General features: G+C 43.2%; 1 protein-coding gene across 3 annotated transcripts in view; it reads left to right on the top strand.

Annotated features, from left to right (window-relative positions):
• Nucleotides 1–1539: 1539 nt before the first annotated feature.
• SENP5 (SUMO specific peptidase 5) overlaps nucleotides 1540–18338 on the top strand; it is a 48278-nt gene continuing 31479 nt past the window's right edge. For all 3 annotated transcript variants that reach the window (XR_009278092.1, XM_058843681.1, XM_058843680.1), the window contains exons 1-6: nucleotides 1540–1687; nucleotides 7532–9103; nucleotides 12221–12326; nucleotides 12475–12622; nucleotides 13232–13279; nucleotides 15183–15260. Coding sequence is in view for 2 of the 3 variants with exons in the window: in XM_058843681.1 (XP_058699664.1) it covers nucleotides 8152–9103; nucleotides 12221–12326; nucleotides 12475–12622; nucleotides 13232–13279; nucleotides 15183–15260 (1332 nt within the window). In the remaining variant the exon portion in view is untranslated. The remainder of the gene's footprint in view (nucleotides 1688–7531; nucleotides 9104–12220; nucleotides 12327–12474; nucleotides 12623–13231; nucleotides 13280–15182; nucleotides 15261–18338) is intronic.

Raw genomic sequence — 18338 nt, 5'->3', positions numbered from 1 at the left:
AGTCTCATGTTTTTCAGGCATTCCATAAAGCCTCGGTGTTTACAGGCATCTTACTCACTGAGAATCTCAGCTTCCAGTTTTTAAAGATCTGCTATTAGCCCTCACGGACAGGGAGTAAGCAGGAACGTGTGATAAGGCTGATCCTCATAGGCAAAACCAGAAGGCTCATAAAACCCCACATTTAAAAAGTCAAATATGATTTTTTTAAGAGGATCTCATGAACTTGGTCTCCCATTTATGTGTCTCAAGTGCCTGGCATATACTCTGCTAATGATCGCCTGGGTCAGGCAGTGATGCGAGTGCAGAGGTGCTGTTAGATGCAGGGATCTCTGCAGCACTCGGATTGGGGGAGGAATCCTCTTTCCATTTATTATATTCCTTTTTAACTTCATGGCCTAAGCTTTGCCCTGTGTACCCTGTTTACTGCGTGTTTCATAAAGGCCAGAGGACTCATCCTGTTGCTCTGAAACTGTTTAGCCCATCTTTGGCTGGATTTACTGTTCAGGAAGAACAAACGGTTCTTAGGAAAGCGCTGTATTTAACGAGAGAGCCAGGCTGGATTTTTTTCAAACAAACAGATAAAAGCCAGCAACTCTCAGCTTGGCATGGACTTTGCTGTTTTGTTTGTTGCATCACCCCATTGTCTTCTCTATCCCTTTTTTAAAATTTCTTTGTTACAGCATTTCACAATCCACAGCCTGGATACTGTAATTCCTGAAGGAATGCACAGCATAATGAATACTGCATGATCACGAAATAGTTCACCTCGTGCAAAGCCATAGCAGAAAACGATGCAACATGGCTGTTACCCAATCATCCTTGCTTCACTGGTTTCTTTTATTTGAAGAAATTCTTTCAGATTCTCCTCACAGGGGCTACCAAGTGAGAGGAAGTGTAACCTTCCTCCACCCAGCAACAAAAATGCAATGGTTTTGGAGCACTTCCCATTTCCATGATGTCTCTGTAGAACGAAGCAGAGAGGTTAAAGTAGCCTGTACCTTTTTCCCTGGCTGCAAGCGGGGGAACTGGGGCACAGAGATGCTGGATGACCCACACATGGCAGCACACGGAGAAACAAGCTCTGCCTCGTAGGAGAAGCAGCTTTGCCAGACTGCTGGGGCCAGAGTTAACAGCACAACTTTTTAATTTGGGGAGTTTTAGCAGCACTTCCATATATCGAGATATTAATTAATGGCTTATTTTAAAAGGTCAGGTTGAGTTTTTTATTTTGTAAATTGGATTTTTGAGAAGCACTTCCACAGACCGAGATATTAATTAACGGTTTATTTTAAAAAGTCAGCTTGGCATTTTTGAGTGTCTCATTTCCGCGGCCGCTCCCGGGCACAGCGGCGGCCGCGAGGTCCCCGCACCGCGAAATGACCAGGGTACCGGGGACGGCCCGTGTCACCTTCGGCACCGCAGCTCACACGCCCCACGGGAGCCCCGCGAGGGCATCCCAGAGAACGCGGGCAGGAAGGGGAACGGCTGTGCCGGGTGTGGCCGAGCCCCGGCCCGGCCCCGCTGCGCCGGCTGCCCGGGCGGGCCCTGCCCGCGGTGCCGCCCGGCCGCTCCCCGCCCGTCGCAGGGCTGACGCGGCGGCGCCGGCGCAGCTTCGGCCCGAGAGCGGCGGGGGCGGAGCGCGGCCCAGGCGGCGGCCGGGCTGAGCCGGGCGGCGCCGCGGGCAGAGGTGAGCGGGGGGCGGCGGCGGCGGCGGCCCCGGCTCGCCCGGAGCTCGGCCCCGCGGCCGCGGAGCGGCGGGGCCCGGGCGCTGTCAGAGCGGGGCCGCGGGCGGACGGGCGGGCGGGCGGCGGCCGCGGGGCGCCTCGTGTGGCTGCGCTGCCTTCCGGCCCTCCCTGCGCTCCGGCCTCCTGCCCTGCCCGCCCCGCGCTGTCCGGGGGCTGCCGCGGGGCTGTGACCACCGCGAGTCGGGGGGAATCCAGGCACGCTGTGCCCTGGGCAGCACGGGGAGGCTCTCCCTGACTGCGTGCTGTGAGAATTGGGGCGATGGTGGGGTTGGGAAGCTGTAGAAGGGGATTTTCAGGTGTTGCAAGAGCTTTGTTTTCTCCGTCACTGGGCTCTCGACCCCACTCCTCTGCCTCCAAGTTGTCTTTACCCTGAGCCCCCCAGTCTGCAGTGTAAGCACAGCGCTTATCTGCTCCACTGCTATTTGCTCTCCCCTCCCTCAGCCCTTCCAAGCTGTGCTGGCCTGGAGGGCCAGGGAGCTCAGCAGCAACAGCAGCTGTGGGTGCTGAGCCACAGGACAGGCACAGCAGAGATGGATTCCTCAGCTAAAGGCTGCGTGTAACTAACGTGCTCTACCTTTTCCAAACTCCACTTGTTCCAGACTTCCAGCTCAGAAGAGAGATGGATTGACTTTGGTAATACCATCAGCTTTTCATGTTGCTAACACAAGAAAATAAGTGATTTTTAAAATCTGCAGGAAAATGTGTTTAATACTTGTAGAAATACACTCTCTCTTAAGGAAGGCCTTCAGAAAGCATCAAGGAGATCCTTAACCTCAGATACATTCAAGGACCTCAGATGAAATACCACTTTCTATTCCCTTCACAGAGCTTGGAAAGCCAAGTTTGATGGACTTTGTTTCAGCTTCTTCCATGCTTCTGCCTTGCAGAGGTATTCAGGAAGGAGGGAACAGAGCTAGAGTCACATTTCATTAAAATCGGTCCAAAGCTTGAAGATTAAAAAATATTTATATCCTTATGCTTTACTTATACAAAAGGATCTTTAGGTTCTTTAATCTAGAAAATTTCCATCTCTGATTTGTGATAGTATTTCTCTTAAAAGTTCTGTTATCTAATATACTTATCTCCATTAATCTAGTTTAGCCTAAAGGAGGATGTTTCTGTAAGTCAATTCTATCATCTTGCCAGAAATAAATCTAGTAGTTGTGTAGCCAGCTAGGTGAGAGTGTGAGTTCCCAGAAGTGCTGGTTGAGAGGAGAGTCCATGGTAACTGTAGGAGCTGAAGCCTTGCAGTGTGCCCATGAGGTCACCGGCTACGTGTCCTGCTGTGTTCCTCTGAGTCAGTAACTTCGGACTTTGGCTATTTCTGTAAGGTCTTGTGCTAATGAGTTATGTTTTGTCAAAGTGCCTAGGGCTTGCTTCACCTCTGGGACAAAATGTTTACTCAACAGTCCACAGAACTGTGCTGGTCAGAAAAGAAAGAGAAGGAGGGGATAATTGCCAGTGCTGTGAGTCTGCTTTTGCATGTGCTCATTGAGTCATTTCAGACTTCCTGACCTTATCAGTTTAGCTCTGGCCACGTGGTGGTTTGAAGAGAGACACCCTTCTCCAGCTTCCTCTCTCTCTTTCCAATTTTGGATTCTGCTTGGGGGAGGGAGGACATCTTGCACAGCATATCTCAGCTGCACACCCATAGTCTCAGGCTGGCTTTCTTTTTCCTCCTTACCTCGTGTCCTTGGGAGCTGCCCAGACATCCACAGGGAAAGGCTGATCTCTGGATGTAAGAACTGCCTCCCACGGAGCAGGTGATGCACCAGTTACTGCTGCCTGCTCAAGGCCACGCTCTCAAAGCTGTTCACTTTATTTACATTACTGATGCTCTTAAAAACAGGCTTCTTTAACAGAAGAATTTCCTCTCCAATTCCTCCAGAATTGTGTCACTTGATCCACTGGGCATACTGACACAGCCCTAGATGGCTTGTGGTGATTTAAGCATTAAAGAGCAGCTCTTCTGCAGTGCTGGGGGTTTGTTCTGCACTTGCATGGACAGAAGGTTTCTGTGATCTAACAGTTCAGATGTCAGCTAGAAACCTTTGGTAGGGTTCTGTCAGCAGCATTTGCTGGGACTTCTTCCCCAATTTGTGTGCTTTTCAGTTAAAACCTGGGGTCTCTAAAACTGTCAAAAATAAATAGGACTGCCAAGAACTAATGAGTGGGTAAACTAAGAGGCTTATACTGGGTGAAAGATATGAATGTAAAGTCTTTTACAGTAGTCAACTTCACTGAAGGTGATGTAAGTTGCAAATGGAGCAATCTGCTGATCGATCTAAGAAAAATACTGTGTGTGTGTGTGCACTGAATTTGTTACTCATAAAGGATCGAGGGCCTCATGTTCCTCCATTCCCATGCAAGTGTGCAGTGCTTGACATCAAGTTCCTACAGTCATGTTTGCTTGCAGCTTACCAGAGCACTTGGGATAAGTATTCTGAAAAGTGAGTGGTTCCCAAACATATTTTTAAAAAATTCAAGTATGAAGCAAATCTTTAATCAGAATCTGTCGTTAATACAGTGGTGTAACAGTCTAGGGTGGTCTTCATCCAGTGCAAAGGAGGTTATGCCTTTTTTTTTATATTTAACCATTTGCAGATGGTATGTCAAATACAGCTAAAGGGGTGAGTTACGGTAAATTTCTTTCATTTTTGGTCTTTGGCATCTGTACATCTTGGGCTTTTTGAGTTTGAGGTTTGCTGATGCAGTACTGGCAGCATCCCTGTGCAGTTTCACAGCACAGCACAGAAACCTGGCTACCTCCACTGACTAGCCAGACAACTCTGTTAGTGGTGCAAGTTCCTCAATTCAGAGGTTCTTCATCTGTATTAATGAATGGGGCAAATATTTCACTTTCTCTTCATGTTCTTAAACTTTGGGCAGTGCTTGCTTTATTTTTTGGTTTTACATTGCTCACTCAGTTCCTTTTCTAGCAGTGCACTTCTAAGCTGTCCTTTTGTCTTGCTGGTTTATGGTGCCAAGTAAACCCAGTGATACTCTTGTAGCAGTGGTGGAAAGTAAGTTCTTCAAGCAGCATCTTGAATTAAATATTTGTATATGGATTATTTTTTGTCGTTCCAAGTAACATTCCTGTTAGAAAAGTGAACTGTTTCAGCTCCTAGGGACTGGGATTAACTGTTCTTTCGAGGCCTTTATTTTAAGGGAATCCAGATTCAAAACAATCATGTTTGAAAAGGGAGAGGGGAGAGCAAGAAAACTTTGCTTAGATTAAGTGTCTTACTCAAATTTTATTTACACTTTAAGGCGAAACTTTTTTGTACAGAAAAATTGTATAATGTGGAGAAATTGGTGTGGGCATCACAGACAAACATGAAATATTTTTTAATCCTGTAAGTTGTAATTAAAGCATTTTTTAATGTTCTAAGTTAAAAGTGAAACAGAAGAACAGGTAGGTAGAGTAGCTTTCCTAACATCTTCCTTTGTTGCAGTTTTAAGAAGCTGGATTTCATGACACCTATTAGCAAGTGATCTGTTTTTATTGCTGTTGCAATTGTGTTGAAACTGTGGCATCACTCTTGCCTCCATTCAGGTTTGCCTTGAATTCAGGTTTGCCTCACCCCTTGCCAGGGTCCTTTTTATTACCAGGACTTACCTTTGCTAGAATCTGATTCAGTGTTTTTCCTGCTATGATCATGAGTTCAGTTTCCTATGGGTGGAACAGTGACAGCTGCAGGAATTTCAGCTCCTGTGTAATCCATGACCATTCAGAAAGCATTTTTCTATGTCTGAGGCAGTGTCTGTGGAGGCTGTTTGGCTTGGCTGTGGGAGAGCAAGGATAAAGGTGATGACTCCAAATTGTTCAGGAGTCTTCTTAAAAACTGGCAGGTATGTGGCACCTATTGCAGAGCCTGGGAAGATGAAACCCTTGCCTTCATCTGCTCTGCTCTCCTCGGAGTGCTCAACACTCGCTGTGTTGGCACAGAAGCCCCTTGTGTGTGGGGCTCTGTTGAGAGTGTTGGGATTTGCCTGGGTTTGTTTGTTTTACCTGGATGAAATGTGTCTGGAATAAGCTGTCCTAGCAAGCCTGTGGTTTGGCTGATGTTTACTGAGGCCACTGACTGAATGTTTTGTAGGCGCTGCACACAATGGACAGACGCAGAGTTTGTAGTGGAAAAGCAGGCATATAACTGCATCTAGGGTAGAGAAATATGGAAGTGCTAGATGAGTAAGTACAAGAAAATTGGTGTGATGAGATGTTATGTCCTGATTTTTCTAGTAACTGAGTTGTGTGGTGAGTAATAGAGGGTTACAAAAGAGCCAGGCCGTGTTGCAGTGCTTTGATAGTGTTAAGCTGTGCTCTCTATCAGTGGAGGTTTCTTTCTATGTTGTAGGTCCAGTGAATTCCAGACAGTTTTCTATATGATGGGAATATCTTACTCAAGTGGTAATTTATTTGTCTTCTCTGCATTTCCCCTCCCCTCTCATTCCTGCACCAAAAAAAAAACAAAACAAAGAAAAAAAAAAAAAAACAAAGACCAAAACAACAAAAAACAATCCCAACTGCTGATTGTGTCTAAGGTGAGTAGAGTGAAAAATGGAAAAGAGCTTCTTAAGTCAGGCCTTGAATACCTGGTTTTGCAGGTGTCATTCATACTTGCCTTAAAAGTCCAATTGTTAATGTTTTATTTTCATTTATAGACCCTATAGACTCCTTTATTTTGAGATACACATGCCTGTGTGTAATGATTAGGACTGGCATGGCCAAGGCAAAACTTGTTATAATAGTCTGTCAGAATAAGTCTGATGGGGGACAGGAAAAAAAAAGTCCTTTTTTGAACTTGAGAAAAATACAAACTTGTAAAATACAGAATGGGATGTACATAGTGAGGCTGGGGCAATTTGCGTGAAGCATCTCATGTTGCGTGTGCTTCTTTTGCCTTCCTCTTGTGTTTCTGGATTCTTCTAACTTTTAATTAATATTTTTAGCCACGTAATGAAGATAAACAGATAATACTATGCAGGCTTTACACACTTGTGTAGTCGAAGAAAGTTCCTTATTGAACACTTTGAGATGCAGGTTTTTTAGTTGGGAAAGGAATTTTTAAGATGATCAGCTGTTGTGCTGCATTGGTACTGCTTTGTTAATGCAAAGATAAACACTGATTATAGAAGCTGGTAGTGGTGGTGTCATGGAGTAAGGTGTTGCTGTGAGTACAGAGCAATTACTTCAGGAGTAAACTGTGTCATTCTTTATCTACTCAGAGAATCAAAATTTCTGTGGGTGTTTGTGTTTTGCTGTTCCTTTAAAGGAAAACTTCGTGCGAGCTTGTGAAGTGTTTTCAGAGGCTGCTCACGTTTATTGCTCAAGAGTAAGGGCTCCTTTGTACAGTGCTGATGTGGTGGGGTACCTGCACACTCTTGTTGATAACTTGGACTTCAAAGTTTTGTTTTTTCAAAGGCTTTTTGAGGCAAGCTGGTTAACTGTGCTTACCCTACGGCATAGGCAGTGAGAGAGGTTTGACCTCAGGCTGGAGAGTCATGAATTACACATAGGGAGCATGGGGATGGGTGGGAATTACCTGTTTATTGCTCTACCTCTAGGGAAGGTAAATGAGCAAAGCCTGTTTACACAGCGAACCATTGCAACTATTGCTTGTTTTTTCTCTGGGTGCAAGTGAAAATGTCTTAGGGAATGTGGGGTTGTGATTGAAGGAGGGGTGGAATTTTAGATTGGCATGTGGCCTGAGGAATGTGCCTTAGTGTTCTGCTATTATGTTACAGTCCAGATAACTCTGAATTCATTTCCCTTATTCTTTCAGCTGTTTTTGAAGATCATAATGCAGCAGAAAAATGAAAAGCTATAGAAGACATTTGCTTTGGCAAAGAAGTCAGCTGCTGGCTCAGTCTGGAAGATGGACCACTGGTTTTGGGAAGCTTGGGAAATACTGCTTCCAAAAGCAAGTTTTCCTAACCTAGAAGAAAAGACACAGTGCTCAGCTATTTGTGAGTTTAAATCACAACAAACTGTACAGAAGACTGCAGTGCAGAAGGAAGACACTTGAGCTCCAAAGCAGGTGGGCTCCTGATGTGCTTCTAAATTCAGAAACTTCTCTGAAACTTACTGTTGAATAGTACAGCTTTCTTCAAAAAACTACTGAGCAAAAGTATTCTGTCCCTGTTACGAAGCTGAAAGCTCGTCTGGAGAAGGAGTAAGGAAACTCAACAATTAATCCTTTCAGAGTGAAGATCCCTTGAATGAAGAATTTGAAACTGTTGCTGTTCTCAATAGCATCTCTGGCCACATCCATTATGTCTCATGTGGCTCACTGGAAGGTGCTACCTTACCTGTAAAGAAAGGTGGTTTTGTATATAGCGGGGAGGAGAGCAATAATGATGAGGGCAACGGAGTCCTGGTAGTTTTAAACAGCTATAAAAGGAAATGCTGTTGCAAAGGGAGTGGAATGGAACTTGTGGCCCCTTGACAGTTCTAAAGAGGTCCAAATTTAATCATCATACTGTAAAAAAGAGATTTTTATTTATGATGCATAAGAAACTTTCTATGGTTAGGTTTCGGTATAGAATCATAAAATTCCCGAAACTTCGAGCAAGAGGCAAGACTTGCAAATTAAGAAAAATCAAGCAAAGGTGGGTGCAGAAAGTTACAAGGGACCATCAAGAAACGCTTCAGCGGGATTTTGAAAGTGGATTGTGTAATTTGTTTTCCTCCTGGAAGTCTAAAAGTAAGCGTCTTTGGAAGCGGTACAGCTTATCAGATATGAACAATAATACACCCAAATCTTTAGGAGCGGAGAATGAAGTATGTGCACCTGAGATCTGCCACACACAGGATGTGTCTGCTGAGCCGTGTTCTGAGGATGCAGAATCCGGAGGGCAGGATGGCAGTGTGGATGCTGGCCCACCAGAACTGCATGTTAGAGCTTCTCCAGAGGCAGAAACCTTGCACCAAGTGGAGACCAATGGGGCTCTAGCAGAGGATCATTGCTCTGACATTGTTGTCTCTGTGGCAGGAAAAGAAATTGCTGTTTCAGATCAAGATGGTGAAGAATCCAAGGAGGTTGTGGGTATAGATGGAATGACACTGTTGCAGTCCTCCTTGCAGGATTCTGATGTCAGTGATAATTTTGCAAATGGACCTTTATCCATGGAGCTGACACAGAATGAGGACAGCTCTAGCCAGATGGAAGTAGAAGGCTCCTTAAACTCGGACATTTTTAGTTCAAAACTACTAGATCACCCTTACTGTAAAAGTCCTCTTGAGGAGCCTTCACCAGAAAGCACAGGACTGAAATCAGGAACTCGGAAGGGAGGCAAGAGGAACAGTCAGAAAACTTCCCGAGTGGCTGATGAGCAGCTGGCAACATGGCTTTGTGGTATACTTTTTAAATATCTTAGGGCATCCAGGAGTTCCTGAAAGCTGCTGCATGTATTATGGAATTTACATATTGTGTTAATTCCTTTACAAAAATTTTTTCTTACTCTGAATTGTAAAGGTCACTTAGCATAACATTTGATTAAATGAGGCTGCAAAGAGGAGAGCTGCATGAAGGAGGGACAAATGAATGTTTGTCTGACAAGCTATTTTAAGATTATTTTGTTTTAGAGAATACAATGTAGTTTAATTGGGATCTTCAGAAAATTTTTGATAGAGATTTTAAATGTCTTATCATGTGGAATCAAAAGGTTTAGGTTTTTAACCGGTTGACAATTGTTATTCTTAATTTGGTTTTTGAAAATCCTAGGTATACTAATGCTTCCTTCTACCCTTATACTCTCTTCTCTTGCTCTTAGTCTTAAACTAAATCACTTAAACTCAGGTTTTAATAGCCAAATATTGTTCATTTTCCCTTGGTTTTCTCTCCAATTGTTCACAGAGTAAGCTTAATGAATCCTACGAGATAATATATTTTAAAAAGGCTAGTCTTAGCAAAGGTTCGGCAAAAAGGCTTTGGGTTTTTTTGTGCTATGCTGAGCATGCAGTATTCGATAGTCTCTCTAAAGAGGAGCGTGATAAAAATAGTAATTGGTGTCTTATTTATGTGTAGCAGCTTTGTACACGCAGAGTAAGAAGCAGTAAGCTAACACGTTGTGCCATATTGTACCATCAGTGTAACTTCAGAGATGTTCTGATAACTTCCTTTGGAGAAATTGGCTTTTTAGAGTCCCATAAACTTCAAGCTGGTGTCAGTGAGTGTTAAAAGAAACGTGTGAAGTTTGACATGCTCTGATTTTTCTGCCTACCTATTTGTCCTTCAATTTTGCAATTGATTTCTCTAAAGCAAAATATGAAGAAGGAGACAGTGAACCTCAGGAGAGGAGTTAGCTCTCCACATCCATATCTGTAAATTAGTGTGGGCTGTGTATCTTTGTGACTGGCTTTATGTGATCCAGCAAGGACCAGATGCTGTCTGAGAAATTGAGAGAAACTGTGGTAACCCAGTGAAGAGATCACTTCTGCAATGGACTTCTAAAGTTTGTACATCAGAAAAAGAGATGTAGTGCTTCTGTAACAGGCAAGAGCCAAGGCTGTATCAGTGTGGCAAAGGTTAAAGTTTTGTGGTCTGATAGTATAGTACTTGAGAGTTTTCTCAGCTGAAAAGCTGTAAAGAGGAAATTTAGTTGTGGTATAACTGTGTGCAGGAGTTCTTGTGTGTTTAGGAGTGTTGTTAATAATTAACTGCACCCTAAAAGATAGTGCTAACCTGGCAAGAGTTCCTGGGGTAGAAACATGAAGGAGGTACAAGTGTTAGGGCTGCTCTTGGGTTTTGAATTTCTCTGCAGCAGCTGAACTCCAGTGTTAATGGGCTGCAATGCTTAGTGCATTCAGAAATGCTATTAGGTATCAAACAGCCCCATGGTAAAATCCTGTTCATGATGCCTCTTTTTTGCCTTGGGGCTGAACTTTGTATTCTCTTCCTTGAGTTACTACACCAGCCCGAGTGAGGTTAGTCTTGCTGGAAGTCTGGAGCTCTGCTGCTCTTAGTTGTAATGGCAAGAACAGTCCTTCCTCTGTGCATCCATAAAAAGCCTTGAAAATTTTTATATTTTGTATAAAAAACAGAATAAGGTACACTCATAAGCCCCATGCATTGTCTAGCAAGACTTCTAGCCAGAGTGAGAAACATCTTCCCTGTCACAGTGTACTGGATGTAAGGGATAAAAGTTGTTAGGCAAAACTGTGGCAGAGTTACAAGGAGGGTTCTTTTCCCATGAAGAATGCTTCAATGTGGTTTGATCTTTCTCTTCAATCCTTCCTCCCTTCCTTCTGTCACACTTCTTGTTATATCTTCACTGCTATTCTCAGCTCATTGTGTTTTGGGTTTTTTCTTGGTCTCTCTCCTTTAGTTTTTATTCTTACTGCTGTTCTTCTGGCACTTTTTCTGTCCAATGTTTCTCTCATCTTGCTTTTTCCTATCCTGATCTTGAAAGTTTCCAGGAAATGTTCTTAAAGCCTTTGTGAGCACACACTGCCCTATCCAGTGATGCTCTGCCATCACACCCCAGCCTCAGAAGAGTCCTGGACTTTGGATTAATGCAGTTTTCCTGGACTCTGATCTCAGATCCAGCTTTCTGTACACAGAACACATGTTTTCTGCTGCATCTGAAAATACATTTTCAGAGAGCTGGACAACTTGGTCTTTTTTATCTTGTTTACTAGCAAGTGTTGAAATCCTGTTCTCCATTCTCCTTCATTCTCAGAGTGGTTTTGGATGCTGGTCTGGAATTTATATCTCCAGTGTTCCAGTCTTCTGTTTGAGAAAGAAAAAAGTCTATTTCCTAGATTTTTCAGTTCCTCCAGCATTCATCTCTTCATTATTTCCAAGTTAATATTTTTTTTCTGGTGTGGTTGCTCAGTGTTTTCCTGGACTCCGACAGGTTGACATGGCTGTCTGTGTCACCTTAAATGCCATCCCTAGGACACAAGGGTAAAGGAGTTAAACTTGCCGTGGTCTGTCTGGCGTCTTTTCCGTTCACTGTGGTGCGGCAGCGGAACTGAGCAGACTGCAAGCACTGCCAGCTCCAGCTGCCTGCATTTGAGGAGAGTCATTCTGTTTGCCATAAGGACAGGATACTGGCTTTTCAGTGAAACCTGTTGCATGAACTGATGGCTTTTCACGTTGCAGTAAAATGATTTAAAATGCTAATTGAAGTAGGGAAGGGGATGGATTCTTCTCTAGCACTGGTATAATTAGTTTGCTGTAGATATGTATGTGTATGACAAGAACAGGGGCTGATCTTTTCCTGTGAAGCTGAGTGATCAGATTCATCCATTTTTATTTTCGTCCTTCTTCCCCTACCCCCGCTTTTATTTAATGTTGCCAATTTGAGCTTAGTTTTCTTAAATATGTACTTGGCATGTGTGGTGCTGCATGTTGGTTGGGTGCAGAATGACTGCTGCTTGTATCTGTAAGAACTGAGAGCTTTATTGGATTGGTGAACTCAGAAGGTTTTTATCTGTTTGCACTTTCATTTTTCTGGTATATTTAAAGGATTCCTAGATGAGGTTATGAAGAAATACGGCAGTTTAGTACCACTCTGTGAAAAAGATGTCATGGGAAGATTAAAAGAAGTCTTTAATGAAGATTTCTCCCATAGGTGTGTAGCAGTATCACATTGTACACCTGGTAAAGAACAAACCACTTGCATTGCCTACTGCATGCTCTATGTCTAACAACTAGCAGAGCAGAATCCATTTGACATGACCTTGACTTAGTTTTTCTCTACCTTTTCAATTCTGTTTTAGAAAACCTTTTATCACCAGGGAAATCATGATGTATCGAGAAAAACATCCAAAAACCTCCACTTGCAATTTCCGGGTCTTCTATAATAAGCACATGCTAGATATGGATGATTTGGCTACACTGGAAGGCCAGAACTGGCTGAATGACCAGGTCAGAGATGCTTGGTGTTTATGTGCTTCCCAAACCCTTTTTAGTCCATTTATATTAGAATACCAGTTGTGTACCTTCTGCTGACATTACAGGTGGACTATCCTTACTTCACAAGTAAAAGGAGTGGTGGGCAGCTTTTACAGTGACAGGTGCAGTAAGTCTGGAAGCTGGGAGGTGTCATAATTAGACTGTTTTCTTTTGAAAAAATTATGTTCTATTTTGATAAAATAGTAGCTACCCATATAGTTTTTAGTAACTTCCCCCATCCCCAGCTTTAGCAGATTACAAGAATGACAGGGTAAAACAGCAAACTGTGGCCTACAGCCAGAAAAACAGGAAGGCTGCAGAGCCCAAGCCATGCTCCAGTAGGTTTAAATTAAATTAAACTGCATTTAAGATTGAGGCAGACTTCAAGCAGCCAGTTACAGTCTGTCTCCAGGATGACCACTATTAGTTGCAGAGTGCTTGTCCTTCAGACGATGTGGCTCTAAAGGCTCCTCTCCATATTGCTGGTTTAAGTGGGTAGGGGCCTATGTTTTATGAGCACTTGTGAATTTGGGTCTTAAAAATGTGTGATGTATGTATTTAACTATTTACTGACTCTTCCAGATAATTAACATGTATGGTGAACTCGTAATGGATGCAGTCCCTGAAAAGGTGAGGGGGTTTTGTTATTATGCAAATGTACCTAATGAGAGATGGAGAGGGGAGGGTGAAACTTTGCACACTTCAGGTATAGAATCAGGATTCAACTCAGTGATGGTCTGAGTGGTTCCATTATAATTTGTTGCTATGTGCTGCTCAGATTTTCTGCCTTTCCTTTTCCCTTTTCAGTGCTGTTGCTCTTGCTTCAGGAACTGACTGTATTAGCTGTGCAGGTGGTCTCTGTGGTAACCTAATGTCACTGATGTACCTGTAGAGGACACGTGCCCTGTTTTGGCCCATCCCAGTCTCTTTACTTCCCTAGAGGTTTCTGTTTCCAGCTTATCTGCTTCTAAAGTGCTGTATTCATGCTTTTGCTCACCAGCCTGGTGTTTCAGCTGAAATTTCTGATGAAGATGGATTTCTGCTGAGATGACAAACCCTGAGTGTTAGCATCTGAGCCATGCACATGTGCTGCTTGCACTCACCCTCCCGCCCACCTCATAGCTGTGGGGGCTGTAACAGCTCAAGCTGTGTCAGCTGCCTGCCTGGTGAATGTGAATTTGTGTGGAGAGCTGCTTGGTTCCTTGGCAGTATTGACTCTGCAGGACTCTGTTTTGAACATCCTCAGAATGCTTACAGCTTTACAACTGCAGTGCCTGACTGTTGGTGGCAGTTGAGAGAAAGAAAGCAAAAAAAAAAAAAAAAATCAAGATAACAACCCCCCCCATTTTGTGACTAAATTTTCAGCAGTGACAATTATAAAAACCCATCTGTTTACTAGTAGGGCAGAACAGTTTTCAGGTGAGACCACAAAGGAAGAACCAAACAAAGCCATTCTTAGAAGAGCTCTGCACAATGTAACTCTTAAAATCTTCAAGCTCTGAAGAAAGTGTTGTTGCTTTGATTGGAGGTGATGGTGATTCTTCATTAGTATTCTCCATATTTCCTGAGTGTGCTGGGCTTGGGGTATTGGAGATTGTCTCTGTTTGCTTGTGTCTGCTTTTTCTTCCTAGTGCATAATTGAAATCCTCATGGGAGATTTTGTGCTAGTACCTCAGAATGTGGTTTTGAAGTCTGTTGGCATAGCTAATGGGTGTTAGACTGTGTTCTCAGCTGCTGAATTTTCTACCTTTTTTTTTCAAGTAACAAGCCTTCTACCACCTCTACACTAGGAGAATTATTAAAAACAGATGTTGCAGATTTCTAATTGTATTAATCTGTTCCTATAATTGCAAGAAGCTAAGCACAGGGAATAGTAGTGTTAACCTGGAGCTGATTTTTTTTTTTTTTGCATAAGTCTACATTTTTTTGTCATAAATGTCAGTTTTCACTTACCAAATGGATCAATCATATCTTAAAAATACTTCTCAATAGCAGAATATCGTTCTTGCTGGGAGCTGGTCATAAGAGTTAAATACCAAAGACAATGTTGTTGGACTAAATCTCATAAATGTTTTGATCAATTTTCTTTTTCTGAGTCTCAGTTTCCAGCAACTAAAGCCAGAAGTTACTCCCTTCACCACCCCCACTTTTCCAGTCCAGTGTTCTCTTCCTTGATCCCTGTAAAGAACAACAAAAACTAACTTCTTGCCCTGGTGTTTTCCTCCCAAGTCAGTCCCCAATAAAAAAATTAAACATGATATGCCTGGAGATACAAAAATGTAAATATAAATGCTGCAGTGGCTCACATGATATATTACAGGAGAATAAGGGTTATTTTATTAGCTTGCTGAAGAACAGTAATAGTGGAGGCTTGGCAAAGCCTCTGTTTGTCCCTACTGGGGTTCTGTTTCTAAACCTGCATTAAATATTGCCTCATTACAAGTTGTTTTGTATAAATTATCCTGGGGGAAGGGGAATGACTGTGCATGAAAATTTCTATGCTCATTCCTCCTCTCTCTCTCTCTCTTTATAGGTTCATTTCTTTAACAGCTTTTTTCATAGACAGCTCGTAACCAAAGGATATAATGGGGTAAAACGATGGACTAAAAAGGTACCTTTGACACAGTGTCATCAGTGCTGGGGTTCTGCTGGGCTGGGCTCAGTCACTTACCTGCAGCTGGGTTACAGTGTGTTATTTGCAAAGGAGCTGTACAAAGCGAGGAGGGCTTGATGAAAATAGTAGTGTGGCACTATTCAAGTTAGTACGGGTATGTTGTACTTGGAATGGCTAAATCTTCAGGGGGAGGTTATCTCTTTGTGTATGTTCATGCAAGTTGTTAACTTAACTGCAAGAAATGTCTCTTACTGCTCCTGACAGTGCCAGGTACACTAATCTACAGGAGAGCAGACTTAATTCTGCTTCTTCCTTTTATCTCAAACTGGCATTTGACAAAATCAAATTGTTACTCCAAGTAACACATACCAGGTACTAGAGAGCTGAAAAGAGACCCATGGTTAATAAGCCAGACTGTTGTTCTCATGACAAGAACAGAATTTACCTTGCTTTCCAGAACCCACACCAGATCATGGGTGTGATATTTTCAGGGGTAGCTAATGCAAAAAGAAATACTCTCTTTTTTTTCTTTTTTTTTTCTATGAACATTTGTTCTTTCTAATATGGGAGATGAGGCAAGACTAATCAAAGGCCGTGTTTGAATGTATGATCTTTCTGCAGAAGTACTTAAATAGCACACATCTGTGAAATGCTAGAGATGAACTCATTGTCCAAATATAAAATCTATTCATATAATTTATTAAAAAACTCTTTAAAGAGAGATGGAATACCGGTGCTTAATATTCCCACATATTATTTTTTAAACATTATTTTTCTCCACCAACCCAAGTTTTGTAAAACCCACAAAATTAGGGTAGATTCTGGAAGCAGGATCTCTATTGTTGCTGCTGCTGAGGTACCTGATGAAACGGGACAATTTTTTAGACATTTACACTTAAATTCCTGAAGAATCTCTCAAGCAAGAATGAGAGCTAAGCAGTTTCTGTGGGAAGAATTCTGTAGACTCCTTCATCCTGCAATGTGTAATTAAGGGGAAACTTTTTCTGCTCTTTAAACACACCAGAGTATTGCACCATGTTTTATAAATGTTCTCTCCTGGGATACAGAATATCCTATGCTGGCTGTGGCTGCAGTGGTTTCAGAGCTTCTGTTTGCCATCACACTGGCATTCCTGATCCACTGTCATGACACAGAGCTGACTCTGCTCTCTTGGTGAAGTGAATCTGTGTTGCCACCACTCTTCCTGTACATCAGTTCTTAACTAAAGACCCCACTTTTGGGTGCCTGTTTCTACTCTTCTGCTGCAGGATTGCACACCTGCAGTAATCCCACAACTAGGGCCACATGAGGACCCTTGGGTTCTATGTGGTTCTGTTGTAGCTGAACATCACAGAAGATGTAGTTCATTTATCTTATTTCAGTTTTCCTTTGTGGTCTCAGCTTGCTGCTGGCTGATATCCCTCTGCTTCTCTCTGAGAGTGATGGATCGGTGTGTAGCGGGTGTGCTGTAATCCGGTCAGGAAGCAGTTTCTGCAGGTGGGAGCAGGGTCGATGCTTGTCACAATCAAAGGACTGTTGTGAGCCAGGCTCGGCTGATAACTTCTGTGAATGCCCAGACCTTTTTGTCTCTTCAACTTCCCATTGTTACTCAAGAAATAGACTTTTCTTTCCTACAAAAGACCTGCCCTTGCCAGTAGTGTTGCAATTATGTACTGTTCAAATTGCATAGTGCTTAAAAAGCCAGGAAGAAAGCTTAGAAATCTTCCCACAGGATGAGTTCATTTAGTTCAGTATTCTATTTTTGCTTATTTTCTGGACTGTGCCACCAAAACCCCAGTAATTACACACTCATTTCAAGAGGAGCTAGGAGAAGGAAGATCATGAAAGGCCCTGGCTTGGCTGGCTTCCAAAAGCATAAGGGCTCATCTGCCATACACACACCGGGGGTGTTGCATCTGATCTACTTGTTCTGTACTTCAAGACCTTTTCCCTTGTTTGCTTGCCTGTGACCACAGTACATCTGCTACAAAGTTAGCTTTGAGAAAGGTTGAATCTGCTCTACCTTCTTCCCTCCTTTCCTCTGCTCACCAAAGCATCCTGCACTCCTCTGCCTTCCTCTGGCAAGTCCCAGAGCCTGTGTTAAAGCAGAAGGGGTCAATCTGCAAACTTGCTGGTTTTGTGGGATGTTTGTAATTACTGCTTCTTCATAGAATCATGGAATGGTCTGTGTTGGAACGGACCCTACAGATCATCCAGTTCTGCCCCCCTGTAATGGGCAGAGACACCTTCCACTATCCCAGGTTGCTCCAAACCCTGTCCAACCTGTCCTTGAACACTTCCAGGAGTGGGGCAGCCACAGCTTCTCTGGGTCTGTGTCTCACCATCCTCACAGGGAAGAATTTCATTCTTACATCTCATCTAAACCTATCCTCTGTCAGTTTAAAGGCATTCCCTCTTGGGAACCCTCAAGGGCTCTGTGCCCTTGTCCAAAGTCTGTCTCCAGCTTTGCTGTAGGCCTTCAGGTACTAGAAGGTGCTGTGAAGTCTCTGGAGCCTTCTCCAGACTGAACAGCCCCAACTCCTTCAGTCTGTCTTCATAGCACAGGTACCCCAGGCCTCTGAACATCTTTTTGGCTTCTGGACATGTTCCTTTAGGTCCACCTCCTTCTTAAGTTGGGGGCCTCAGAGCTGGACACAGCACTGCAGGTGTGGTCTCCTGTGAGAGCAGTAGAAGGGCGGTCACCTCCCTGACGTGCTAACCTCACTGCTTGTGATGCAGCCCAGCATGCAGTTGGCTTTCTGGGCTGTAAATGGGCTGCAAATGCATATTGCTGCATTGTGTTGTTGAGCTTCTCATCAACAACCCCAAAGTCTGTCACCTACTCACAAAGCAGCTCTGATAGAAATGAATGATGCTCACACTGGGTAAGTGTCATTACTGAAGAGATGTAGCTAACCTAAACTGAGGCTCGATTGTATTGCCATCATTACCTAAGAAATGCCACTTCAACACAGATGTTGCAGTTCAACATGAGCAGGATTTTGTCACAAATACGGTAGTGATTAATTCTGATAGTGTTCAAGGTTTCTCAGCCACTTTCTGGACTGTAACTGT

Source organism: Poecile atricapillus, chromosome 8 (genome assembly GCF_030490865.1).
Source record: "Poecile atricapillus isolate bPoeAtr1 chromosome 8, bPoeAtr1.hap1, whole genome shotgun sequence".
Lineage (NCBI taxonomy): Eukaryota > Metazoa > Chordata > Aves > Passeriformes > Paridae > Poecile > Poecile atricapillus.
Note: the sequence above shows the minus strand (reverse complement) of the source record. Positions and strands in the feature narration are given on the sequence as shown.